At 47.5% G+C, this 27,901-nt stretch overlaps 1 protein-coding gene across 1 annotated transcript in view; it reads left to right on the forward strand.

Moving 5' to 3' along the window:
* The window catches only part of POU2F3 (POU class 2 homeobox 3), a 96,213-nt gene extending 78,987 nt beyond the window's left edge, over positions 1 to 17,226 (forward strand). The window contains exons 8-14 of the mRNA XM_056860860.1: positions 1,257 to 1,439; positions 2,506 to 2,647; positions 4,747 to 4,883; positions 7,196 to 7,357; positions 13,923 to 13,989; positions 16,146 to 16,278; positions 17,143 to 17,226. Of these exons, the coding sequence (XP_056716838.1) occupies positions 1,257 to 1,439; positions 2,506 to 2,647; positions 4,747 to 4,883; positions 7,196 to 7,357; positions 13,923 to 13,989; positions 16,146 to 16,278; positions 17,143 to 17,182 (864 nt within the window). The 3' untranslated portion in view covers positions 17,183 to 17,226. The remainder of the gene's footprint in view (positions 1 to 1,256; positions 1,440 to 2,505; positions 2,648 to 4,746; positions 4,884 to 7,195; positions 7,358 to 13,922; positions 13,990 to 16,145; positions 16,279 to 17,142) is intronic.
* Positions 17,227 to 27,901: the final 10,675 nt, after the last annotated feature.

Genomic DNA, 27,901 nt, shown 5'->3' on the forward strand with positions numbered 1-27,901 from the left:
GGAGGGCTTTGAATTAAGCATGCAGCCGCATTTATAGCACTGAACTTCCTGAAGAACAGGATTTGGAACAAGATGAGATATTCCATTGGGAAGGATCATGGGAATCTGACCCCTCGGGTTGCGTTCACGCGGAGCCAAGCAGAACATAAAAGACGAGAGAAGGGGTGAGATCCACCTCTCTCCTACCCCCAATCCAGTCAGGACTGGCTGGATTTGAAAATGTTCTTCCTTCTGCCGTTCCCCAGAGTGCTGTAGAGGGGCTCTTGTACACCCATAGGGAATAACCCACAAAGTTTAGAGCATTGAATAGTAAGCAAAAGCTTTGTTTACTTCCTGAAACATCTGACTTGAGGGCAACATGCAGTTCCGAATCACAGAAGTCATCTAAAATAAATACATAAATCATAGCCTGGCATTGTAGAACAACAAAGCAAGGATTCAAGAATGAGATTATCAAAAGTCCTTGAATTGAAAGCAGCAAGTCCCAGCATATCCCAGCTGGTATACCCTGTCCCACACACACACACAAGTGCCCACAGGCTCAAAAATGTTGGGGACCTCTGCATTAAGATCTCACTGGCAGAAAGGTTTACCTCAACACCTGTTCTCTGGGATCCTTCCACTGGAGATGGCAGAGATTGTGTTCTCACAGGGAGCTACAGTTCCACCATCAACAGGGCTGCTATATAGCCAGTTGTCTTCTCAGCATTCAGGTCATAGAATCGGAAGAGACCACTAGGGCCATCTAGTCCAACCCCCTGCACAATGCAGGAAATTCCAAACTACCTCCCCCCCCACACCCCCAGTGACCCCTACAGCCATAGGGTCACCAGGTCCCTCTACCCCACTGGTGGGAGGTTTTTGGGGTGGAGCCTGAGGAGGGCAGGGTTTGGGGAGGGGAGGGTCTTCAATGCCATAGAGTCCAATTGCCAAAGCAGCCATTTTCTCCAGGTGAACTGATCGGCTGGAGATCAGTTGTAATAGCAGGAGATCTCCAGCTAGTACCTGTTGGTTGGCAACCCTGAAGGACAGTCCTTCAGATCTTCCCACCCTTGCTTAAGATTTGTGAGTTTCTGACCTAATATGTGAGAATGGAGCCAGAGGAGGTGGTAGATTTTTTTTTTTAATTCCATGTCATGAGGTATGCCTGAGTCGTCTTCCTGGTTTCTGTGAATCCTTAACTTAGAGGTGAGACGCTCCAGCATCTCTGCGGGTGTTCAGTAGTGAAGATTCTGCGCCGGGTTGTATTTTAACAGGCGGTGGGACGTCCCGGGCACCCTGGCTCCTCGTTAGAGCCCCACCTGGAGGTCCCTCAGCATTTACCAGTCGCCAAACACTTGCCATCCTCAGCAGCAGCCGATGAAGCCAACGACCTAGAAGAGCTAGAGAAGTTCGCCAAGACTTTCAAACAGAGGCGAATCAAACTGGGTTTCACGCAGGTAAGGGTGAGGGTCTTCAAACTCTGCTATCGTTCTAGACCTCTAAAGAACTTCAATTGGAGGGAAGATCTTTCACTACCCTAGCTGGGTGCAGAGTTTTCACAGTGTCTGATAACTACAGAATGCCTTTTCCCTCCTGAATAAAAATGGGAGGGTTCTAGAGGGTGAAGACCCTAAAAGAGCACATGCTTGGTGTTTCTGCATGATTCACTGTTTTGAATGGGCCTCTCCATTGGAAGAATGCTAGACTTGTGCAGTAACTCATGCAGCAATGCAACAGGAAGCTTCAGCATCTGGTTGTAAACTAGGCCCCTCCCTGTGCAAACCAGCTATGGGTCACAGTTAAATCAAGCCTGACCTGGGAGTCGTGGGAAGCGGGAAGGTGTGGGGGATGCTGCCGGGTCTCTCCAGGTTTTTTGTTTTTACATGAGAACATAAGAAAGGCCCTGCTGGATCAGACCAAGGCCCATCAAGTCCAGCAGTCCGTTCATACAGTGGCCAACCAGGTGCCTCTAGGAAGCCCACAAACAAGACGACTGCAGCAGCACCATCCTGCCTGTGTTCCAAAGCACCTAATATAATAGGCATGCTCCTCTGAAACTAGAGAGAATAGGTATGCATCATGACTAGTAGCCATTTTTGCTAGTAGCCATCGACAGCCCTATTCTTCATGAACATGTCCACTCCTCTCTTAAAGCCTTCCAAGTTATAAGAACATAAGAAAAGCCATGCTGGATCATACCCAGGCCCATCAAGTACAGCAGTCTGTCCACACAGTCGCCAACCAGGTGCTTCTAGGAAGCCCACAAATGATGACTGCAGCAGCATCCTGCCTGTGTTCCACAGCCCCTAATATATAATAGGCATGCTTCTCGGATACTGGAGAGAACAGGCATGCATCATGACTAGTATCCATTTTGACTAGTAGCCATGACTAGCCCTTTCCTCCATGAACATGCCCACTCCCCTCTTAAAGCCTTCCAAGTTGGCAGCCATCACCACATCCTGGGGCAGGGAGTTCCGCCATTTAACCTTCTCTGTCCATAACCCATCTTGTCCTCTGCAGGGTGATGTGGGCCTGGCCATGGGCAAGCTGTACGGCAATGACTTCAGCCAGACCACCATTTCTCGCTTCGAGGCCCTCAACCTGAGCTTCAAGAACATGTGCAAGTTAAAACCACTGCTGGAGAAATGGCTGAGTGACGCAGGTACGCCTTGGGTTGAAAAAGTGGCTGATGTGGAACAATGTGGCTTATTGTTTGTCTTACAGGCTTTAAAAGTCTGTCTGGCTAATTTTTTCCCCATGCTTGCTGGGGTGGGTGTTGAGAGTAGGGCGGTTTTTCGGTTCGGATGAACCGAACTCAAAAAGGGGGGGGAAACCGGGGAGCCGAATTGGCCGGGTTCGGGGTGTTCCCGAATAAATTTGGCCGATTCGGGCCCTTTCTCCCACCCCACGCGCCTTAAGGGAGCTTCCCTGGAGACACGCGGGGTGCCCTTTAAACAGATCTGTGCCCCCCGTCTGGGAGGCACAAATCTATTTAAAGCCCCCCCCAGTCCTGCCGGGAGTCCCGGCAGGACTGGGGGGGTCTGGAAACCCTCTGTGCTGCCTGCGCAGACAGCGCAGAGGGTCTTGCCAGCCCCCCGCCAGCCCTGCCGGGAGTTCAGGCACGGCTGGGGGGGGGGGTCTGGAAACCCTCTACGCTCTCTGCGCAGAGAGCTCAGAGGCGCTTGACAGCCCCCCGCCTGCCTTCCCGGGAGTCCCGGGAGGGGGGCGGGCGGTCTTTAAACCTCTCTGCGCTGCCTGCGCAGACAGCGCAGAGGGGCTTGTTTAAAGGGCCTCCCACGTGCCTTCAGGGTGCTTCCCTGAAGGCTCGTGGGGGGCCCTTTAAACAGATCTGCGCCTCCCAGCTGGGAGGCGCAGATCTGTTTAAAGGGCCCCCTCGCGCCTTCAGGGAATCCCCCTGAAGGCGCGCGGGGGCCGAATTTTCCCCCGAACTCCGAATCCCCCCGAATTTCCGGGGATCCGAAGCGGGGGAGTTCAGACTTCGGCACGGCCCGAATAAAAACGGGCCAAATTTTGCCGAAGCCGAACTATACCGATTTTTTTTTCAACAGCCCTAGTTGAGAGTGCTCTTAAACTGTAACCCACCTGTATGCCACTAGGGGGCGATGGTCCTCTGTACTTTCTCCAAAAGTGAAACAATATTTTTCAATAATTAGCACAGCCCCACAATGACAGAATGGGGTGACAGTTTTTGAGTTCAATAGAACGCTTCCTCACAGACAACAACAACAACAAAAATCAATAGGGTTGCCAGCTTTCAGTGGGGCCTGGAGATCTCCTGGGATTGCAACTGATCTCCTGACTACAGAAATCAGTTCCTCTGAAGGAAATGGCTACTTTGAAGAGCAGGCTCTAGGAAGCTGCCACTTTCTCTATGGTAAACTGATCTCGGCAGTCTGGAAATCAGATGGAATTCCAGGGGAATCTTGTCAGATCTCAGAAGCTAAGCAGGGTCAGCCCTGTTTAGTATTTGGATGGGAGACCACCAAGGAAGTCCAGGGTTGCTACGCAAAGGCAGGCATTGGCAAACTACCTCTGAACATCTCTTGCCTTGAAAACCCTACAGGTTGCCATACGTTGGCTGCTACCTGACGGCTCTTTCCACCAACAACAACATAGCATAGCCAGAAGGTCTTCCATACAGGCCCCGACCCAATTCATACCTCCACGGCTTCAGCAGGGGTGCTAATCTCCCCTCCAGCCATGCTCTGTATTTTTCATCAGGGGGTAGAAGATCTAGATGGCAGACCCCTGAGGGTCCTTTCCCACTCAACTTTGTAAAATGATTTGGAAGTTAATGTAGCAGATACCGGAAGAATAATAGGAAAAGCAACTTTGGTCTTCAGTGGCTTACATGCTTTCCTCAACAACTCATAAGGACATAAGAAGAGCCCCGTTGGATCAGACCAGTGGTCCATCTATTCCAGCATCATGTCTCACACAGTGGCCAACCAGTTCCTCTGGTGGTCCAACAACAGGGTATAAAGGCTGAGGCTTTCCCCTGATATTGCCTCCTGCCACTGGTATTCAGAGGTTTACTCTGGACATTTATGCAGGGCTGTTTCCCCGTGGTCACTCCCACCAACTACTTCAGGGCTTCCTTTTGATTATGCATACCTTTCCCGACTGTCAGAGGTCGCCTCTCGCTCCCTGCGCGTTTCCACATGTTTGCCCACATTTTCCTTGGCCCAGCCCCTAAATCTTCTTTGAGCTCATCTTTTTCTCCTTTCTCCCCTCCCACAGAATCTTCCCCTTTAGACTCTTCTGTGAGCACCCCCACTTCTTACCCATCAGTGAGTGAAATGTTCGGGCGCAAGAGAAAGAAACGCACCAGCATCGAGACCAACATTCGCTCCACGCTGGAGAAACGGTTCCAAGATGTAAGGAGAACGATTCGCTCTTGCCTTGCGGAGCGGAAGGGAAAGCCCCGTGAAAGCACAGCTCGAACGGGATGCCATGGGCTGGCTTGGGAAGGGGACTGCTAGGGGCCAAACTTCTTCGCTGGGGACAAAGAATCCAATCCCCAGATGTGTATCTCAGCTGGGAAAAGCTGCCCTGATATGTGAGGTGGGAAGTGATGTGGATTGGGTCCATTGCACTGAGGAGGAAGTTCCCCCCTCCCAAGTGCCATTCCCCCCCCCAAATGCTTAGTTTGAGATGCTTTAATCCCCAGGAGGGTAAAAAGACAGGCATAATATGTGTATCTGTCTTTTTCCCCTAGTGGAAGTGAGGTGGGAAGTGATGTGGATTGGGTCCATGACATTGAGGAGGGGGGATAAGTCTTCCCTCATCCCATTTGCCATTTCCCCCCCCCAAAAAAAAATTGCTTGGTTTGGGATGCATTAATCCTCCAGAGGGTAAAAAGACAGGCACAATACTGGTATCTGTTTTTTTCCCCAACTGGAGCATAAAACGATCTTGGGGGAAGCGAATTTTCAGTGTCACAAATGGTACAGTGGAAAAAGTTAGTCCCCCAATCCATATCAGGCCCAAATATCATTAATGAAAATCTGATCGCAGAGAGTAGTTTGGCCTTTGCCTATTGACAGCTGTGCTTATGAAATGGGATGGGCAAATGGATAGAGGAGCCAGCAGGCAGGGAGGGGTCAGCACGGCGAGAACAAGTGGGCCGAGTGATGGAGATCCTAGAGAAAGGTCTATGGGAAGGGAAAGAGGAAGACTGCCAAACCAGGTCAGGAGTCGTGGCACTGACAATGCCAGATATGAGGGCAGAAGTTCAAATAAGGTTGCCAACCTACACTAGGGTTGCCAGGTGCCTCTTCGCCACTAGCGGGAGGTTTTTGGGGTGGAGCCTACAGAGGCCGGGGTTTGGGGAGGGGAGGGACTTCAATGCCATAGAGTCCAATTGCCAAAGTGGCCATTTTCTCCAGAGGAACTGATCTCTGTCGGCTGGAGATCAGTTGTAATAGCAGGAGATCTCCAGCTAGTACCTGGAAGTTGGCAACCCTAACCTCCATGTGTGGACTGAAGATCTCCCGGAATTACGACTGATCTCCAGCCGACAGAGATCAGTTCTTTTGGAGAAAATCACAGCTTTGGAGGGTAGGCTCTATGGCATGATATTCTGCTATGGTCCCTCCCTTCCACAAACCCCACCCTCCCCGGGTTCCACCCCCAAATCTCCAGGAGCTGTTAAGAGTGGGAGACTAGCACCTGGGAGATCCAGGTTCGAATCCCCGCTCGTGCCCTGGAAACTTGCTGGGTGACCTTGGCCCAGTCACACTCTCTCAGCCTAACCTACCTCACAGGATTGTTGTGAGGATAAAATGGAAGGGAGGGATGTAAGCTGGTTTGAGTCTCCACTGGTGAGGCAAGCAGAGTACAAATGAATTAAATAAATTAACAAACCCTAGTGGATGATGCCCTAAAACCCAGAAGAAGGGCCGTGGCCCTGTGGCAAAGCATTCTGCTCTGCATGCAGAAGGTCCCAGGTTCCTCTAGGCATGAAAATTATCTCATAGAGTCTAAAATTACCTAGCTGCACCACTCGTCAAGAGGCGGCAATGTGCTCCCTGTGGTGATGAGCCATGCTCACATCAGGAAGAGCCTGCACTGCCCCTCCCTCCCTCCCTCCACTCTGCAGCCTCCCCAGCATTAGGGTTGCCAACCTCCAGGTACTAGCTGGAGATCTCCTGCTATTACAACTGATTTCCAGCCGATAGAGATCAGTTCATCTGGAGAAAATGGCCGCTTTGGCCATTGGACTCTATGGCATTGAAGTCCCTCCCCTCTTCAAACCCCACCCTCCTCAGGCTCCACCCCAAAACCTTCCGCTAGTGGGGATAGGGTTGCCAACCTCCAGGTATTAGCTGGAGATCTGCTATTACAACTGATTTCCAGCCAATAGAGATCAGTTCACTGGGATAAAATGGCCGCTTTGGCCATTGGACTCTATGGTATTGAAGTCCCTCCCCAAACCCTGCCCTCTTCAGGCTCCGTACCAAAAATCTCCCGCAGGTGGCGAAGAGGGACCGGGCAACCCTAAGTGGGGATGAGGGACCCAGCAACCCTAAGCAAGTTATGAGTTCTTGAAGGGCCGCCGTGTTAGTCGATTGCGCCGTTGGACTCCTGTGTGTTTTTATTCGAAGGGGAGCCAAGGGCTGCCCCTCTGCCTCCAAGAACGCCTCGCCATTTGGCTGGCCTTCTTCATCTTGGACTTCCTCTCCCACAGAACCCCAAGCCCAGCTCAGAGGAGATCTCGATGATTGCCGAACAGCTGTCCATGGAAAAGGAGGTGGTCCGGGTCTGGTTCTGCAACCGGCGCCAGAAAGAGAAGCGCATCAGCTGCCCGATGCCCTCCCCCATCAAATCACCCCTCTACAACTCCAGACTGGTAAGAGCTGCTGGACCAAATGGCGTCGGCTACGCCTCTTTCTCTCTTGGGAAAGCAGGAAATGGGTGGTGGAAAGCGGGAAGGGAACCCTGCAACAAAGATTGAATGGACGTAAGTCTGACATCAGAAACCACAACATTCAGAAACCAGTGGGGGGGAAGGAACTTTTTAACCTTCCAGGACATTCAGTTGCTGATTTAAGAGTAGCATTTCTCTTCCAAAGGGATTTCAAAGGGAGATTAGAAAGAGAGACGGCTGAATTACAACTAATAATGAAGCTCAAGACAATGTGTTCTCTTGGATTGAATAGAGACCTGGGATTCCTTTCTCATTACAAATGCTGATTTCTCCACGCCTACTACCCCTCTGCATGTCACACCTAATCCAATGATGCCTGCTAATGTCATTTACTTGCTTTTGACATTTACATTGCCATTGTGTGTCTAATTCACTTGTCTCTACTTAAGGATAGATGGAATCACATTCTAGCTGTATCTGAAGAAGTGAGCTGTGGCTCGTGGAAGCTCATTTCCTGCCAGAAGTTTTGTTAGTCTTTAAGGTGCTACTGGACTCCTACTCTTTTCTACTGCTTTTCATGAAAGAGGTCCTAGGTTCAGTCCTTGGTGTCCCCAATTAAGGATGGTCAGTTCACAACTTTAGGGAAAGACCATTCTCTACCTACAACTCTAGAACTTGCCCACTAACTCACTGGGCTGCCCGCTGCCCCTCAGTCAGCTGGCGGGCAGAAGTAGGCCAGCTGATGGGGGGGAGGCAATCGCCATGTGTGGCATGTACGCGGCACAATTCTGTCACTTCCGGGTTTACCCTTGAAGTGCCAGCAACACTCTAGCACTCCACCCCAAAACTCTGTGGTTTCCATACAGTTCTTGGGTGGAGTGCTAGAGTTTCACTGGCACTTCTGGGGTAAACCTGGAAGTGACAGAATTGTGCTGTGTGCATAGAGTCTTTGGAGGGAATCCATAAAGTTTTTGGAGGGATTTGCTAGAGCGTCCCATGTGATACCCGCTACTTCAGGGTAAACCCGGAAGTAATGGAATCCCACCATGAGCACACTCACAAATAGTTCACCCGCAGACCCGTGTGAAACAAGCTCCCACCGGAGACCAGGTAGGACCTGGCAGCCCTAAGCTTGATGGATCAGTAGTTTGGCTCTGTATTCTGAAGAAAAGCAGCCTCAGCATAGTCGTAGGGAACCTGACTTGCACACCAAAGGTCCCAGGTTCAATCCCCAGCATCTCCAGTAGAGGGTTCTAAATTAGAAAGACAAAAAAAGAGCAGCTGCCAGTCAGAGTAAATGGTACCTGGCTGGAAGGCAGATACATATGTAGGTGGTATGAATATGTAGTAGGAGGGAAGACAGCATGGTCTAGCCCGATCTCGTCAGATCTTGGAAACTAAGCAGGGTCAGTACTCAGAAGGGAGACCTCCAAAGAAGGCCCTATAGAGGAAGGCAATGGCAAACCACCTCTTCTCCTCACTTACCTTGAAAGCCCCTTGCTGGGGTTGCCATAAATCAGCAGTGACTTTATGGGATTGCAATTCCTCCCCACCACCACCACTGAAAAATGAACCCTGTGAAAGTGAGTTGTGTGAATCATCATTGGAATGCAGCTGTTGCTGGGGCAGACCAAAGCAGGAGAGGGGGCGTGGCTCAGTGGTAAATCATCCTCTTGGCATGCAGAAGGTCCCAGGTTCAATCCCCGGTATCTCCAATTAAAGAATATGGCAGCAGATGATGTGAAAGTCCTTTGCCCAAGACCCTGGAGAGCCATCAGCAGCCTAAGTAGACAACACTGACCTGGATCGACCAATGGTCTGAATCAGTATAAGGCAGCCTCGTGTGTTCATGTGCTCTTACAGGATCATGCTGCCTGAGAGTCAAAAGGCTAAGATATGGGCCATTTATGCAGGGCTGTTTCCCTCGCGGTCACCCCGCCAACTGCTCTGGTGCTTCGTTTTGATTATGCATGCCTTTCGTAACTGTCAGAGTTCACCTCGTTATCCCTGCACATTTCTGTGCATTTTACTCACATTTTCCAGATGCTGTTTTAGTGAGAATCTAGAAAACGCGGGCAAAATGCGCGGATACATGTGGGGAGAGCGAGGCAACCTCTGACGGTCGGGAAAGGCATGCATAATCAAAATGAAGCACCGGAGCAGTCGGTGGGGGTGACCGCAAGGGAAATAGTCCTGCATAAATGAACCTAGAGTCACGTAGAACTAACTCTGAACTGGAAAGTAGGAAGCCCTGGGTTCAGATCTCTCTCGGTGGCCTTCAGCAATTCTGCCCCTGGCTGTTTCCGCAACACATGGGCAACTATGCTAGCTTACCTTACAGGACTTTTTCAAAGAAGTATTGAATTAGCGTCTGTGCTGCATCTGAAACTATCATAAACACTATATAAAGAACAGGGTGTTATTACTGTTATTATGAAGAATCCAAGTTGGGTTCCGACTGAAACTGTGACAAAGCACTTCGTTCCGCAGGACACAATGCAGCAAGGAGATGCTGTCGCCACAGCCTGGCGAGACGCTCTCTCTTACATGCCTCCTCCAAATCTGTAGGGTTCCCCATGACATGGGCTCCCCACGGGCTCTGAGTCAGTGGGGAAAGCACCTTTTTGCTAATGCTTCAGTCCTGAGTCATTGGGGAGAGCACCCGCTGATGACTCACCTCCCCGGCTTCCTGCAATGTGATTTCTTCCAGCTGGGCTGGAAGAACCTTCCCCCATCAGTGCCCAAAGCAGGACAACAGAGAAACCACACTGGGCATCAATAGGGTTGCCAACCTCCAGGTGGGCCTAGAGATCTTCCGGAATTACAGTTGATCTCCAGACTACAGAGATCAGTTCCCCTGGAGAATATGGCACCCAGTGTGGTGTGGTGTGGTGGTTAAGAGAGGTGGACTCAGACCCACCTACCTCACAGGGTGTCTGTTGTGGGGAGGGGAAGGGAAGGTGATTGTAAGCTGGTTTGATTCTTAAGTGGCAGAGAAAGTTGGCAAATAAAAAGCCAACTCTTCTTCTTTGGAGGGTGGAAAGGGTTGCCAGGTCCCTCGTTGCCACCAGCGGGAGGTTTTTGGGGCGGAGCCCAAGGAGGGCAGGGTTTGGGGAGGGGAGGGACTTCAATGCCATAGAGTCCCATTGCCAAGGCAGCCATTTGCTCCAGGTGAACCGATCTCTGTTGGCTGGAGATCAGTTGTAATAGCAGGAGATCTCCAGCTAGTACCTGGGGTTTGGCAACCCTACTGACACCCCTAGGCATCATGAAGCTGTAAAACAGGATTGAACTAGACTCACAGGTGATGTGTGGTTGCGTCACTTCCTGTTGCCTTTCTAGGAGGAATTTTTATTGGCACTGCAGTGGCAACAGGGTTCCCCACCCCCAAAAAATAACTTTTCTTGGATGCCCCCAAGACCTACCCACCCATCCACCCAGCCCATCAAGACTTAATTTGAGTCAAAGCTTAGCCTCTGAAGAAGTGCAGTATTCATGGTTCTTGTAGGTTATCCGGGCTGTGTAACCGTGGTCTTGGAATTTTTTTTCCTGACGTTTCGCCAGCAACTGTGGCAGGCATCTTCAGAGTAGTAACACTGATGCCTACCACAGTTGCTGGCGAAACGTCAGGAAAGAAAATTCCAAGACCACGGTTACACAGCCCGGATAACCTACAAGAACCAATGAACTCTGACCGTGAAAGCCTTCGACAATATTTTGCAGTATTCATGGTTGGTTGCATGTCTCTGAGTACGCACAGAGTGCTTGGCTCTGAAATCTCTGAGCTCAGGAAGAAGTACAGTGAGCTACCACAAGCCGGCCAGACAGGTCTGAGGAAGAGAAGAAGAAAACAATGGTGCAGTGGGGGAAAGGCAGTTTATTTCCTTTGAGGAGCCCTCTGTGTTTCTTACACAGATTCATCAGGGGATCTGGAAATACTTCCAGATCTCCTGACAAAGCCACCTGCAAAATGCACAGGGCTCCTCGAGTGAAATAAAATTCCTTTGCCCACAGCACCATTGTTTTCTTCTCTTCCTGCATCCTGTATTGTTAAGGATGTCTTTTCTGCATTCCTTACAGACCTGGGCTCAGGTGCCGGAACTTCTGGAGCAAAGGTGTGGCTCAGGCAGTATTTATTTCTTAACCTGAGAGGTGCTGGCACTCAAATTTGCTTAGACATCACAGTGTTTCTGTCTGTCACCTCTAATCTGGGTGGGGCATATCGTACACCAAGGATGTCCTCCTTGTGCATGGAATGCAGCCCACCAGAGAGTTCTCGTGCGAGTGCCACAGCAAAATGCATGGGGACCTCACACATCTAGGGATTAGGGTTGCCAGCTAGCCTCTAGGTACTAGCTGGAGATCTCCTGCTATTACAACTGACCTCCAGCTTATAGAGATCAGTTCGCCTGGAGGAAATGGCTGCTTTGGCAATTGGACTCTGTGGCATTGAAGTCCCTCCCCTCCCCAAACCCCGCCCTCCTCAGGCTCCACCCCAAAAATCTCCAGGTATTTCCCAACCCAGAGCAGGCAACCCTACTCTCCTCCTCAAATGCTGCTCTTCCCAGGCTCCACCCCCAAATCACTAGGAATCTCCCAACATGAATTTGGCAACTCTGATACAGTTAGAGAATGAAGGCAGGAAAAGCTGCCTTTAGCACAACTCCGCTTGCCCTCCTTAGGATCCAAGCCATTCTCTTTACTCCTAAGAAGTTTAAGTGTGCCTTTGAGAATGCAAATCATGAATAATAAGCAGTGACAAATTGGCGTTTGCAAATGGGTGTTTCACAGACATACACTAATTACAAAACTGGCCAGATTGGGTGTCACTCCCCATTGAGTGGAATTTTTGGGGCGCACCCAGGTTTGCCGCTCGGCAGTTGATGAAAAGGCCCCGAAATGCACAAATCCAACCTCTGCCAATTAAATATAAGTTGAGGTTTCCTGCAAGCATCTTTGGCTGTTACCGCACTAGGTATTCCCAGCGATGTATTAAGAGTTTGGAAATGTTAAAAAAAAATACTGTTCATACTTTCTATGTATTCCCACTGATGTATTAAGAGTTTGAAACTGTTATAAAAAATACTGTTCGCACTTTGTTTGGTCCCTTTAGCTGTGAAGACGTCTTCCAACCATTTTTTAGCCGTGGCATCCAAAAATCCTTTTAAAGCGATGTTTTTTATAACATTTCCAAACTCTTGATACATTGCTGGGAATACCTAGTGCGGTAATAGCCTTCAACTATGCAATTCAATTCAGTGCACTGGTAAGTCCCTCTGGTTTCACTGGGACTTACAAGCATGTGTTGGATCGCAGCCCAAGAGAATATACTTCCCCCTCACATAAATGCTAATATCACCACCACCACTGAAATCTGCAATCCTTACTGTAGTTCACAAACAAGGTGAAAGATGAACATCAGCTTTTTATAGCGTGAATTAAGACTCACTTGGCACAGCACCAAACGGTTGCCTCTTATTCCGAGAAGCCAAAGGTGTGCCTGACACTCTGCAAACCAAGGTAGACCCTTTTGTTCCCAGAGAAGATCCTAAATGCTTAGGGCTGTTTAGCTTGGAAAGAAGGCATATTTCCTATTACTATGTATGGGTGTGAAAGCTGGACAGTGAAGAAAGCTGATAGGAAGAAAATAGATTCCTTTGAAATGTGGTGTTGGAGGAGAGGGTTACGGATACCGTGGACTGCCAAAAAAAACAAATCAGTGGGCTATAGATCAAATCAAGCCTGAACTGACCCTAGAAGCTAAAATGACTAAACTGAGGCTCTCGTACTTTGGTCACACCATGAGACGACAAGAGTCACTGGAAAAGACAGTCATGCTAGGAAAAGTTGAGGGCAACAGGAAAAGAGGAAGACCCAACAAGAGATGGACTGGCTCAATAAAGGAAGCCACAACCCTCAATTTGCAAGATCTGAGCAAGGTTGTCAAAGATAGGACATTTTGGAGGACTTTCATTCATGGGGTCGCCATGAGTCAGAAGCCACTTGACGGCACTTAACACACACAAGGGGAGACATGATAGAGGTCTATAAAATTATGCATGGTATGGACAGAGGGGACAGGGAGAAGCTTTTCTCCCTCTCTCATAATACTAGAATGATGGGTCATCTGCTGAAGCTGGAGGGTGAGAGATTCAAAACAGATAAAAGGAAGTGTTTCTTCACACAACGCATAGTTGAACTGTGGAACTCCCTGCCCCAGGAGGTGGTGATGGCTACCAACTTGGAAGGCTTCAAGAGGGGAGTGGACATGTTCATGGAGGAGAGGGGTATTCATGGCTACTAGTCAAAATGGATGCTGGTCATGATGCATACCTATTCTCTCCAGGATCAGAGGAGCATGCCCATTATCTTAGGTGCTGTGGAACACAGACAGGATGAATGCTGCTGCAGTTGTCTTGTTTGTTGGCTTACTAGAGGCACCTGGTTGGCCATTGTGTGAACAGACTGCTGGACTTGAAGGACCTTGGCCTGATACAGCATGGCTTTTCTTATGTTCTTACGTTATTTGGTTTCTTTCCTTTTCCAGATTTCTACCTCAGGATCTTTGGGTCCCCTCCCTGTCACGTCTGTCCACAGCACCATGCACGGGGCAGGTAAGTTTTGCCAGGAAGATAATTACACCCCTTTTCCTCCCATTAACAGCTAAGCCAACACCTGGAAACATTTATTTTAATGTAACCCGAGATCATTTTTGCACTTTGCATGGTCTAACACAAAGAATGCTAGGGAAAGTTGAAGGAAGCAGGAAAAGAGGAAGACCCAACAAGAGATGGATTGTCTCTATGAAGGAAGCCACGGCCCTCAGTTTGCAAGACCTGAGCAAGGCTGTTGAGGATAGGACGTTTTGGAGGACATGATTCATAGGGTCACCATGAGTCGGAAGCGACTTGACAGCACTTAACACACACACACAACATTAAAAAATCTGGAGACTGGGTGCAGATGGGCTCCAATCCACAAAAGCTGGGGCTGGAATAAAACATTTTTATTCTTTAAGGTGACCTGGCCTGGATGGCCCAGGCTAGCCCAATCTCATAAGCTCTGGGCTGCCAAGCAGGGTTGGCCCTGGCTAGTACTTGGGTGGGAGACCACCAAGGAAGTCCATGGTTGCTATGCAGAGGCAGGCAACGGCAAACTGCCTCTTGCCTTGAAAATTCTGTGTGGGTCACCATGTATTGGCTGTGTAGGGTTGCCAACCTCCAGGTACTAGCTGAAGATCTCATAGAATCATAGAACCATAGAGTTGGAAGGGACAACCAGGGTCATCTAGTCCAACCCCCTGCATAATGCAGGAAATTCACAATTACCTCCCCCCCACACCCCTAGTGACCAAAAGATGGCCAAGATACGCTCCCTCTCATCATCTGCCTAAGGTCATAGAATCAGCATTGGTGACAGATGGCCATCTAACCTCTTCTTAAAAACCTCCAGGGAAGGGGAGCTCACCACCTCCCGAGGAAGCCTGTTCCACTGAGGAACCGCTCTGTTAGAAAATTCTTCCTGATGTCTAGACGGAAACTCATTTGATTTAATTTCAACCTGCTATTTCTCCTGCTGTTACAACTATGGCTGTGGTTTGTTGGTACTTTCCACCACCATCGTTCTTTAAGGTGCTGCTAGATTCCTTTTTGGAATCAGACAAACACAGCCACCACTGTGCAGTTATTACTAAGGACAAATGTATCACAACCTGTGCTCTATTTTAAGGTGGTTCATCTGTAGGCACGGGCTTTCTACCATATCCAGTACCATATTTTTCTCTTCCTGTTTGGGAGGGTGCCCTCTATGCCATTATACCCACTTGAGGTCCATCCCTTCTATAAAACCTGCCTTCCAAAGCTCCAGGGATTTCCCAACCTGGAGTTGACAACCCTACTCAGCATGCAGCAGTTCGAGCAAAACTCTAGGAAGGGAGGATGGGGACAGGAAATGGTTCAGGGAAAGAGAGCAAAAGGAGATGGCATCTGAGGAGGATCTGTGGCTCAGTGGCAGAGCATCTGCTTGGCATGCAGAAGATCCCAGGTTCAATCCCCGGCATCTCCAGTTAAAGGGACCAGGCAAGTAGGTGATGTGAAAGACCTCTGCCTGAGACCCTGGAGAGCCACCACTGTGAGCAGACGATACTAACTTTGATGGACCAAGGGTCTGATTCAGTAGAAGGCAGCTTCATGTGTTCATGTGAGGGAAGACGGGCTAGCAGAGAAGAGAGGTGTCCATGGGCAGGAGATGGAGATGTGAGGAAGGCGGAAGCTCATGCTAACTTGCAATAATCTTCAGCTGCCATGCATAAATGGCAAGCCTGATCTCACAAAAGGGTTGGACAGAATGCCTGTCTGCCATTGGTTGAGCTGCTCTGATGCAAGAGATGCAAAGCGGGCAGAATGGCTCAGGGAAGGAGAAGCAGAAGAGCCCAAAAGCCTGGGTAATGAGAATTTGGGGGCTGCAGGAGAGAGCCCAGGGCTGGAATGGGCCAGATGCTTCAGGAGAAGAGGAAGCAGCTAGGAGGGGGAATGGGGAGAGGCGCACGTGGTCCAGGAGCAGCAGAATCAAGGAAGGCTGTTGTGAAGATGCTAATTAGAAGCACGCCTTGGCAGTATGCCTCTAGTCATCATAAAGATTGGGCAAATGCAGAACAAGCACTCTTTTCATGTGCAAAAAAAATTAAGACAAAAAAAGCCACCTCCAGGTGCGAAAGGCTCCTAGCAATGTGCATACTCTTTTTGACCGTGCGTTTTCCTCTGTCCCGCAGTGACGTCTTCATGTTCTCCTGGCAACTCCAGCCGGCCTTCATCTCCTGGCACGGGACTGCACGCCAGCAGCCCCGGCATGTCCCAGACTAACTCCAAAGCAGCCATCAACTCGACCAGTTTCAACTCTTCTGGGTAATGCTGCACGGGGGAAGGTTCAGGGGGATGGGGTGTTCTTGGCTTTCCGAAAACAGCAGCACCAGTACAAATGAGCATTTGTATAACACATTTCACTAGGGTTGTGCATATTGATAAACCCAAACCGAAAATAAACCCAAAATTAGCTGTTTTGGCAATATTCGGTTTTCGATTTTACCAAATACCAAAACCTGGGAATAAAGCCAAAGCCAGATAGCCAATCACCAAATCAGCCAAATAAGTATTCGGCTTTTTTCGGCTTTCCCCAGGCTTTTCCCTATGGGAATTTTTTAAATGAGCTCTGGGGGATATATTTTGGAGGCAGAGTTCCCTAATTTTCAGGGTAGCTTCAAGGGACTCTCCTTGCATGAACCCCAAAGTTTGGTGAAGATTGAGTCAGGGGCTCCAATTTTATGGGGTCCGGAAGGGGTGGCCCCCTCTCCTCCATAGAATTTGGTGGCTCTACCTCGAAAAAGGTCCCCCAGATGCATTCATGGGAAACTGAGTTTTCCCATGACTGTTTGGAGAGGAAGCGGGGGGGGGGCATTTTTCAAAGTAGAATCACCACATTCGCAGCGTAGATTCAAGGGACACTCTTTGCATGAACCCCAAAGTTTGGTAAACTTTGGGTCAGGGGGTCTGATTTTATGGGGTCCGGAAGGGGTGGTCCCCCCTCCTCCATAGAGAAGTATGGTAAAGTTTACAACGCTTCTCTATGGAGGGCGGGCAACCCCTCCATAGCAACTGAATGTCCTGGGTTCAAAGCCTTCCTAACTTTGCATTTCTTGTGCAACATAGAAAAGAATTTAACACGCTCTTTTTCATCTCCCCGCCCCCGTTCCTTTTTGCACGTGCGAACAGGTCGTGGTACCGATGGAACCAACCCACCTACCTCCACTGAAGCCTCGCTGCCTACAGGTCAACCACATCCACCTTTCTCTCCTCAGTAGAAAAAAGGAAGCTTCGACTTCTTGTTATAGACTTACTTCTCCGGGAACAGTGGCTTCGACCCGGATTGGCGCAGCAGTCCGGGGGCCCTCGGAGAGCCCCGGGTCTCCCCTGAGCCCTTGCCCTCACGTGACGGGAGCAGCTCTACAAACACCATGGAAAGCCACTCAAACTGTGACAGAACCCCAAGCGGTTGAGGGTTGTGAATGTGTGTGTATGCGTGCATGCGTGCCCCCGTGTCGGTGCTACCCCCGTCGCCTCATCCATCTCAAACACTCACCTCCTGAGGGCCTAAACCTTTTTCTCAGTAACTGACGTCTGGCAATCTTGGATGGGGAAAAGTTGCTGTTTTGCTCTCTTGAACTCATGAAATGCTTCTTTGCCAGAGGATCTTGTGAAGCTGCCTCTGTTCTCAGATCTCCACCCCCAGAGGTGTCCTTAAGAATCCCCTAACATGAGCCAACGCTGCACAATTTGGTTCCCCAAAGGCTTAAATCTAGATTGGATGTTTTAGGGCTCGCCAAAGACAACCCAGAGCAAAAGGAAGGTGCTTTTGATAGTTGTTAAGTGCGGCGTCTAATGGCATTTTCCTGTCGATTCAAAATCCTGAGTTTCTGTTGCTTTAGATGTATGTCTGTTTCCTGTCTGTTTTCATCCCTCTACATTTTAGAGAAGAAAGCCCATAGGCCGATTGATCTCCGGCAAGGAAAATGGGTAGGGAACTGGCCTGTGCCAGGTGTTCTAAAGGGTTGTGTGTGCAGACAACACCATTTTCAGAAGGTTTTTCCTCATGAGGTTTTTCGTCCAGACCAGCTCCATACTTCTTTGGTTTATCCCCTTATTTCCGCACTCGTTTTTGCACCTTCAGTTGTAGTGTCTTCTTGTCCCCATCTTTTCTGGGTTTTTTCTGGAAGCCGATTCTGAGACACTTTTTTCCTTGTGCATAACATTTCTATCAGTTTTCTTTGTCCCGCCCAGTCCCACCCAACCTTCAGCCCACTTTTTGATGACTGGGCTGTTGTCATCTTCAAAACACTCCCTCTCCTCCCCCTCAGCTTTGAAGACGAGTGGGGTGTGTGTGTGTGTATTTTTAAAAAGCACCAAAACATTGATATATCGATATACCACTGTAATGATAGGTTTAGCAGATTCTCTGAATTCTCAGCTTTTATTAAAAAATGAAGTCTCTAGACCTTGCCTTTGCAGAGATAGAATCAAAGAATCATAGAGTTGGAAGGGAACACCAGGGTCATCTAGACCAACCACCTAGACCAAGGGGAAAAGCATATCTTTGTGAGGGAAGAAGCTAGATACTTTTTAAAATGAAAGGTGGGAATTCAGAGAACCTGCTAAACCTATCATTACAGTGGTATATCGATATAACCATATGCAACAATTAAAAAGGGGAGGGTGCTTTGACGCCACCAATGATGCCACCAATGATGACCAGCATCCTCCCTTGATTGTCCTGATTACTTACGGCATGTGCGGAAGACAATAAACTGACTTCATCACTGTGAAGGGAAGGAGGGAAAATGTATGGTAGAACTTTGCCCAAATCAATTCCAGGGCTTCAAGACAATCAGGAGTGAGTCAAGAGTGCGGAAAAGCCCAGATATTGGGGACGAGACATTTTAGAGCTGCCATTTCCCATGACACGTGCATTTGTTTTCTGTCTGCCACTATGACATCTGATCAAACCCAACAGGCAAGGTTTTGTAGTGGCTGAGTCTGTACGTCAAAGTCATGTAGCAGGCAACAATGTGAGGAGTGCTGCAAGAAACAGAGAGAGAGATGTACCTTTCGAGATGTGTCGTGGGGGCCTACCGGCCAGTGCGCATGACGAGGAAAACAAATTCAAAGCCCTGAGCACTTTTGAACTGTTTTAAAGGGTTTAAAAATAATACAGCTAATAGAAGTGCAACTTGGGGAGAGGGGGTTAAAATAAACCAGATCATACCCACACACACAAACCCTGTTCCATTTGGTTTGTAAACTTAATAAGCTATCAGCTCTGAGAGTGAATGACTGCTGTATTGGTTGCAAAGGAGAAATCCTTCCCGCTGCTCCAGAGAAATAATTGTCTGAACACAGCTTTCGTTTCCTGGCCTGCCGTGTGTCAGATTGATCAGGGAGGGGGGAGTGGAGGCTCTGCAAACTGCCTACATGATTGTTTTCTGCATATTTCTCTTATTTGTGGGAGGATTCCTGAGATTCTGGACTGAGGGCAAGGAAGGCACAAAACAGACTCGTGTAACAATCTTCTCACCTGGAAAAAAAAATGCAGGGCTCTTTAAAAAAAAATGTGTAAACAAACATAAGGTGTGGATTTATGGCTGGGGGGGGGGATGTCACTCCGAAATAAGATCTGGGCAGTCCAAACATTCAAGCCTTCTGCATTCATGTGCCACATAACATCCATTTTAAGCACAGAAAAGAGTTGAATTCTTGGAGCTGGAAGACTGTGATTCTCAAATGCCTTATCGCTCCCTGGAAATCGCTCCCCTTTGCACTGTGGGCCCCTTTGCCATCATATTGATGGCTTTGAATGAATTAAGAAGAAGCTACAATTAATGAAACCACTCCAAACACATGGGAAAAGTTTCGACAATGCACTTATCGCGCATGGGCCTGAATTGTCTTTGATTCTGCTCATTTGGGTTTTAGTACTGGCTACCAAACAAAATGACTGTTGTCTATGAGATTGCATATTGCTCTTTGTTTGGGGTCTATTGGGGTGTTTTTGTTTTTTGCTGCAGTGTAAATAGCTTCCTCTCTCCCCCCCTTATTTCTTGACACCCCTACTCTTCTCTCTTCAGGAGAACAGTTTGTATAACTCAGGTGTGAATTTTGAAGATGTGATGTGTGTGCATTGTTTTGATTTCATTAAAAATCATTTTAAATGCTGCGAGCTTTCTTTTTGGATAAATGAAATGTGGGATATTTATTCCTGCCTTAAGTTGAGTACATGAACAAATGAAGCTGCCTGAATCAGACCACTGATCCATCAAGGTCAGTACTGCCTACTAAGATTGGCAGTGGCTCGCCGGGGTCTCATGTAGAGGTCTTTTGCATCACATACTGCCAGATCTTTTTATCTGGAGATGCCGGGGATTGAACCTGGGACCTTTTGCATTCCAAGCAGATGTTCTTCTCCTAAGCCATGGTCCCCTATTTAAACTGCCTCATATTGAATCAGACCCTCGGTCCATCAAGGTCAGTACTGCCTACTCAGACTGGCAGCGGCTCTCCAGGGTCTCAGGCAGAGAAAGGTCTTTCACATCACATTCCTTTAACTGAAGATGCTGGGGATTGAACCTGGGACCTTCTGCATGCCAAGCAGATGCTCTGCCACTGAGCCACGGCCCCTCCCCAAAGTTGGGATGTTTTGCTGTGATTTTTAAAAAATATATGTGGCAATCATTCGGACCTCAAAGGCAGACGCTGTCTTAGAGAGGCTCCCCACAACTGTGCACAATCAAGCTAGAGTGCCAACTCCGGGTTGGGAAATTCCTGAAGATTTGCGGGGAGGAGTCAGGGGAAGGCAGGGATGTGTGTGGAGGGGACCACAGCAGGGTATAATGCCACAGAGTCCACCCTCTAAAGCAGCCTCCAAATCTGAAATCTGTAGACGGCCACTTGAATTTTAGTAGCCAGTTGTCACGGAAATCACAATTCACCACCTTCAAAACCATGGATAAGAAAAAACCAAACGGGCTAATGTGGCAACGTTGGCTGAATTAGTACAATTTCTGGAGGGGAGGAATAAAGTGGAGGCTTTTGATGAGGCTTGGTCTGAAGAAGAGGTAGAAGAAAAAGAAGAAGAAAAGTTAGTTTTAATCCTTTCCTTTATCCCTTAGAAGCTCCTTGATCCATTGATCTTGAGCAGCATAAATCTAATGTTTGAGGGATATAAGGATGAAATAAATCTTGCCACTGACAATGTAGCCTTGGGATCCCTGTCACTTAACAAAAAAGGCATTATGTCAGAGACAGAGGCATTAGATTTATAGGTTAAAAGGGGAGAGATATGTGATTGAAGTTCCTCATAAAAGGGGCATTCCAAGAGGGCATGAGCTAATGAATCAATAGAGCCAGAAGAGCAAGGACAGGTCCTGTCTGGGTATGGTATATTCAAAATCCTGTCCTGCATAACCATAGAGGGGATAGCATTCAGTCTAGCTAAACAGAAGGCTCTAGAAAGACAAGGAGTTGTCAGATAGTAAGTATAAGCGGGGAAACTGTGTGGTGGTGGTATTCCGAAAAACTGAGATGAACAAATGCGGTGAGCACGAAAAGTAGTGCTGTTATAATCAAGCTCTTTAATGCGCTTTTTAATTTTGGTGAAAGCTTCAGTTTTCTCATGATCTAATAACATATCCTGCAAGAAGCCCAACAATGACAATTTCTCATCTAAGATTTTTTCCCATGAGGATTTAAAAGGGTCATGCTTCAGAGAAGCTAGGAGCCCCTCAGTGCTAAAGTGCACCTTAAGTTGTAACTTAAAGACGGCCAACCATGCCCTGGCTTCGAGCGACATTTGGTAGTTTTTATATGTCGACTTTCTCTACCACTTAAGGAAGAATCAAACCGGCTTATAATCACCTTCCCTTCCCCTCCCCACAACAGACACCCTGTGAGGTAGGTGGGGCTGAAAGAGTGTGACTAGCCCAAGTTCACCCAGCTGGCTGCATGTGCAGGAGTGGGGAAACCAATCCAGTTCACCAGATTAGCCTCCGCCGCTCATGTGGAGGAGTGGGGAATCAAACCCGGTTCTCCAGATCAGAGTCCACTGCTCTAAACCACAGCTCATGACCACTACTGATTGATTTGTATGAAACAAAAGGAATGATTTGGACTTTTACAGTTATTTGAATGCCTTTGGTTATTTGTTTAGCATTAAGAGTTATATTGCAAGACTTATATTCTTCTTTTAACCATTTAGCTGTTGGGGTTTTCAAAAAGTGTCCTGTGCTTCGTTCCAGCATCATCCCGTAAGAGATTCGATCATGCACTATAATTGTCTGTTCCCCTTTGCATTCACTTCCTGATGTTTACGCATGATGATAGAGTGGACTCACGTTGTGTCATGGGAGGGCAATGGGTGCCTTCACTTACACTCAGGCGAGTGATTCGTATGTAAAGTTACTCCAGCCTAAGCCAATCAAAAAATCATCAGGCTCAGACTGGAGTAACTCTGCATAGGATTGCCGCGCCAAGTTAGTTTGACTATTCAAGGTGTGACGAGAGGTGTCTCGGTGTCACACTTCCATAGAAAGCTGCCTAATGGGCTTGCTATGCTATTATTATCAATTGAAGCTCTGTTGGGAAATGCAAATCAAGGTGTAATGAATGAGGATTCCTGGTAGTCACGCTTGAAAGGCTGCATTGGCTGGGTGCATGGCCTTTGTCCTATTCAGATGCAGGTCATCTTCCAAAGTCACCAGGGGTGTCTCTTGCCCCATAGCCATCCGGAAGCCAGATGAGTTATCCAAGAAGACCTGGAGTTGGTCTATTAATGTTCTCGCAGTCACTTTGCCCAGATCAGACACTGGGTAGTAAGTGGCCTAATTCTTCTTCTTCTTCTCAAAATTTGTATCCTACCTTTCTGTCCTTACAAGGGCCTCCAAAGCGGCTAACAATTTAAAGCATGCATGATAAAAAGACATTAAAATTGATCCCCTTTCCAAACACACATCATTAAAATAATTTTAAAAGAGTTAAGAAACAGACTTGAAATACAAGCAAACCAGTTACAAGACATACATAACATAAAAGACATACATAACATAAAAACATACAGACGTACATAAAATACAGTCAAAACATTAAAACATTTTTCTGTAGGGATGGTTTTTTAAGTAGTTGTATGAGTAACCACCTCTTTGAGTAGCCAAAGGAAAGTGCCCCGAGTCACTAATTTCTTTATGATGGATAACAAGGGTTCATTAATGTGGCCTTTACACAAACGTTCATTTTAAAAGGCATCAAACAGAGCTTCTGCCTGAAATGCTGCACACTTTACAATTATGCATAACCTCACTTCCTGACATTTTGTAGTTGGGTCCAATTTTTGAGGCAGCCATTTTGTGGCTGCGTCTACCACCTTGTGTCAGGATTCCAAAAGTGCTGGGGTTATCAGGACCCTCGTCGCCATCGGTGGGAGGTTTTTGGGGTGGAGCCTGAGGAGGGCAGGGTTTGGGGAGGGGAGGGCCATAATGTTGGATGGCCAAAGCGGCCATTTTCTCCAGGGGAACTGATTTCTATCAGCTGGAGATCAATCGTGATAGCAGGAGATCTCCAGCTAGTACCTGGAGGTTGGCAACCCTAGCCATTGGCTGGATCCAGATGGGCTCTTCTGCTGTTAATTGGCAGCCTCTGAGGCTGATCCCCCAAGAAGTTCTTGCTAGAGTCGAGGAACGTAGTGTCAGGATACTTCCACCCACCCTCATCACTGTGATGCTTAAGATTTTTCCCATCGCGCTTGCACCAACATGATTGACATCCATCATGTGTGGCTTATTCACTCTTTGCTCCGCTTATTAGAGAGAGATTGCATATCGAATGCACTAGGCGGGGCTTTGCTCGGTATGGACAGAGAGATCGCCTGTGGCTAAGGAGTTTGTGAAGACATGTTCAAACTGTGATGTTTCATGACTCGGGCTGGAGATGATTCGCCGTGGTGAGTGTTGGCAAGAGAGCTGAGAGATGACCCTGGGGCTAGAACATGGGGGCAATTAGCCTCCTTCATGAGCCCCCACCCACCCACCAGCTTTATCAGGCCTCATCAGACCTTAATCAAAATTTGTTAAGAAGCATTGCTCACAATGGCACATGTGAGCATATGAAGCCATGAGGACATTTCAGATATAGTTCTATGATATCATAATCTCATGTGCATTCTGGGAGGGTGAAGGATCCTGTTGCCAACTGGCCCTGGAACTGAGATAGCAGAGAGGGACCCTCCAGAGCGTCCCACCAATCAATAGGGGTGCCAACCTCCAGGTGGTTAGTAATCAAATTCCTGAACCTCCAGGTGGTGGCTGGAGATCTCCCACTATTACAACTGATCTCCAGGTGATAGGAATCAGTTCCCTGGAGAAAATGGCTGCTTTGGCAATTGGACTCTATGGCATTGAAGTCCCTCTCCAAACCCAGTCCTCCTCAGACTCCACCCCACAAATCTCCAGGTATTTCCCAACCCAGAGCTGGCAACCCTACCAATCAAAGAAGCTTATCTAGGGGTAGGGTTGTCAACCTCCAGGTAATAGCTGGAGACTTCTTGCTATTACAAGTGATCTCCAGCTGATAAGGATCGGTTCACCTAGAAAAAATGGCAGCTTTGGCAATTGGACTCTATGGCATTGAAGTCCCTCCCCTCCCCAAACCCCCCTCCTCAGACTCCACCCCAAAAATCTCCTGCTGGTGGCAAAGAGGGACCTGGCAACCCAACCTCTGTTCCTCTCTTGCCTTGAAAACTTTATGGGGTTGCCATAAGCCGGCTGTGACTTGATGGCAAAGAAAATACTGTTGTGGTTTTTGGGGCTATTGGCTTTATGTTTCTTTTTGGAGAGCATTTGGGCCTCTGGCCTAAAAGCTGGTTTTGGCTCTCCAGCTGTTGCTTCAATTGGCCAGATGGTTCCCATCTTCTCGTTTCTGGTTTTTGCTGGTTTCTGCTTATTGACTGTGATACTTGCAGGTTGCAGTTGTTGCTGCTGGTATCTGTTAGTTAGGTGGGTTATTTTTTTTTAGTTGGGTTGCGTTGTTTTAGCTGAAAGGCAGGGCAATGAAAACTAAATAAATAATAGTCATTCGTGTACTTTTGCCCCAAGGAGTTGTCTAATTCCTCTTCAAAGCCATTTGCCCGGTTGCCAGAACTTCCCAACCCTCCATTCTGTGTTTGGTTAGGCCCTGAAACAAAATATTTCAGTGAAGACTTCATATATATGTCATGGGTGTTTGCTTGGCTGATTTCTTAAAAAAAAATATTTTTATTTTATTTTATAAGAATAAAAACAAAACATGAACAAAACATATTAAGAGCTGAGATTACTACAGAAGAAGGAATAAAACCTTGATCTCCTTTACAGTTAGGACAGATAGGACAGTTAATACAATTATACCCCAAAATTTTTTTAAAGATATATCAATAATGTTAAATAAATGGCGGTTTCAAATAATATGTAAACTTCGAACTGGGTAATGTATAGAAATTGCAGTTCAGGAGGGCATGCTCAACAGTTTCTAAGTCCCCTGATTTGCAGGGGCAGAATCTCTCTTCCCAGGGTGTCTTCTTATATTTCCCCTCAAGCAAAGCAGATGGTAAGGCTGCACATCTGGCCAGGGTAAAGGCCCTTCTATAATTATTTATCTCTAAATAGTGGAGATAGGCTGCTGGTGCTAGGATGTATTTAGTATGGAGGGGTGCAGTGAATAGAGACACCCTTGCTAGATCTGTTTGTCTCTCGATGTCTTTGATCCTTTGGGATATAGTTAACTTAGCTTGTTCCCACCCTAACTGAAGTAAAACTGGGGGTGTAAAACCCAAGTTGTTTAATTTGACATCTATGGCTATCACCCATCTGGATCTAAAGGAGTCACATAGGATCAGTGGGAGAAGACCATTAGGGTTGAAGTTAATTTTTGGCCAGAGAGAGATTGAGGACAGGACAATCCTTGCCTCCACCTTCATCATGCCAGTTTCTAAACGTATCAGAGCATTTGGTACACATCTTGGCAATTGCAGGGCAGCTCCAAGGAACTTAGATTGCACACGTTCAATGGGAGTAAGACAAGAGGGTGAAGAATCGAGTTGTGTTCCATATAGCATTTGTGCTAGGGTTTTCGCCTGATAAAGTTTGAGTGCTGCTGGAATGTAATGTGCCCCTTTGGTGAGTTATAACATAATATAATTAAAAAGAAATAATATTGATTATTAGTTTGTTTCTACTAAAAATTAATTGTTGTTTTATATTTCTAGTAATTATTCTCAATATTAAAAACTGTTTCCCCCCCCCCATTTGACATGTATTCTACACGTTATATCAATGAGATTTTTCAAACCATCTGGATCATATCATATTAATAAACTCCTTTTCTGTTCATCCTTTTTAGGGACTGATTTCTGAAGGTCATTGAAGAGAACAGATGTGCATCCTAGGAAATGTATTATTATTATTTTGATGATGATGATGAACTTTTATTAGCCTTCTTTCTCCCTTGCGAACTCAAGGCGGCTTACATTTTTAAAACAATGATTTTAAAAAACACACTAAAAACAATATGAATAAAAACACAATGATAAAAAATACACAAAAGATTATAATAAAAAAACCTCCCATTAGAATTGCCAATAAATAAAAAACTAAGAAAGTTGGATGCAGTCCTAAATAAAACTGTCTTCATCTGCGTACTGAGGATGGGAAGTCAGGGGGCCAGGCGCACTTCCGTGGGGAGCCTGTTCCATAATCATGGGGCTGCCACTGAAAAGGCCCTTTCTCATGTCCCCCCCAGATAGGGTTGCCAGGTCCCTCTTCACCATCAGCAGGACGTTTTGGGGGCGGAGCCTGAGAAGAGAGGGGTTTGGGAAGTGGAGAGACTTCAATGCCATAGCGTCCAGTTGCCAAAGCGGCCATTTTCTCCAGGGGAACTGATCTCTATCACCTGGAGATCAGTTGTAATAGCAGGAGATCTCCAGCTAGTAGCTGGAGATTGGCAACCCTAAACCTGGGGTTTGCCATTGCCTGGCTCTGCATAGGAAGCCTGGACTTCCTTGGTGGTCTCCTATCCAAGAATTATCCGAGGGCCCTGCTTAGCTTCCAAGATCTGACAAGACCAGGCCAGCCTGGTCATCTAGGCCAGGGCAGAAACACCATGCCGAAGGAAACAAGAGATACTTGAGAGGTCAAAACAACAACAACACAACAACAGCTCCTCCCATCAACAAGAAAGGCAGCGTTCACACCTGTTACAGTGTGATGTTGCAGCCCTGGCAGATGACATGTTTGAACATTGTGTGCAGGATTAGTCTTTTTCTGCGCATGCCAGATTTTTCAATGTCCGATTTATTCACAATCTCAGGTGAAAGGAAGTTCGAGTGCATTTTCATCTGTGCCATTGGGTGGCATTTGTTATCGCGCAGGCTCTGTAACACAAGAACGTCAGAAACGCTCTGCTGGGTCAGAGCAGTGATCCATCTAATCCAGCATCCTGTTCCCTCCTACAGACTCTGTGGGTGCATTCTTAGAAAAGCCGTGCTTGCTAAGGCTGACGGGAATTGTAGTCTTTTTTAATTCCCTTTGGGAGGCTGTCAAGATTACAGTTCCATCAGCCTTACTTCTCATTTTGTGGTAGACAATTTAGAGAAAAGATAACCTCTGGTTAGAACATATTTTCTGGGGTAAACACCCCTTTCACTAGGGTTGCCAGATCCCTCTTTGCCATTGGCGGGAGGTTTTTGGGGTGGAGCCTGAGGAGGGGGGTTTGGGGAGGGGAGGGACTTCTCTTTGCAGAAATGGTAGGGATGCCAGCTCTGGGTTGGGAAATGCCTGGACATTTGTGGGATGGAACTTGAGGAGGGCAGGATTTGGGGATGGGAGGGAGCATGCAGTCCAACCTCCAAAGTAGCCATGTTCTCCAGGAAACTGATCTTTGTAGTCTAGAGATCAATTGT

This window comes from Euleptes europaea, chromosome 14, assembly GCF_029931775.1.
Source record: "Euleptes europaea isolate rEulEur1 chromosome 14, rEulEur1.hap1, whole genome shotgun sequence".
NCBI lineage: Eukaryota > Metazoa > Chordata > Lepidosauria > Squamata > Sphaerodactylidae > Euleptes > Euleptes europaea.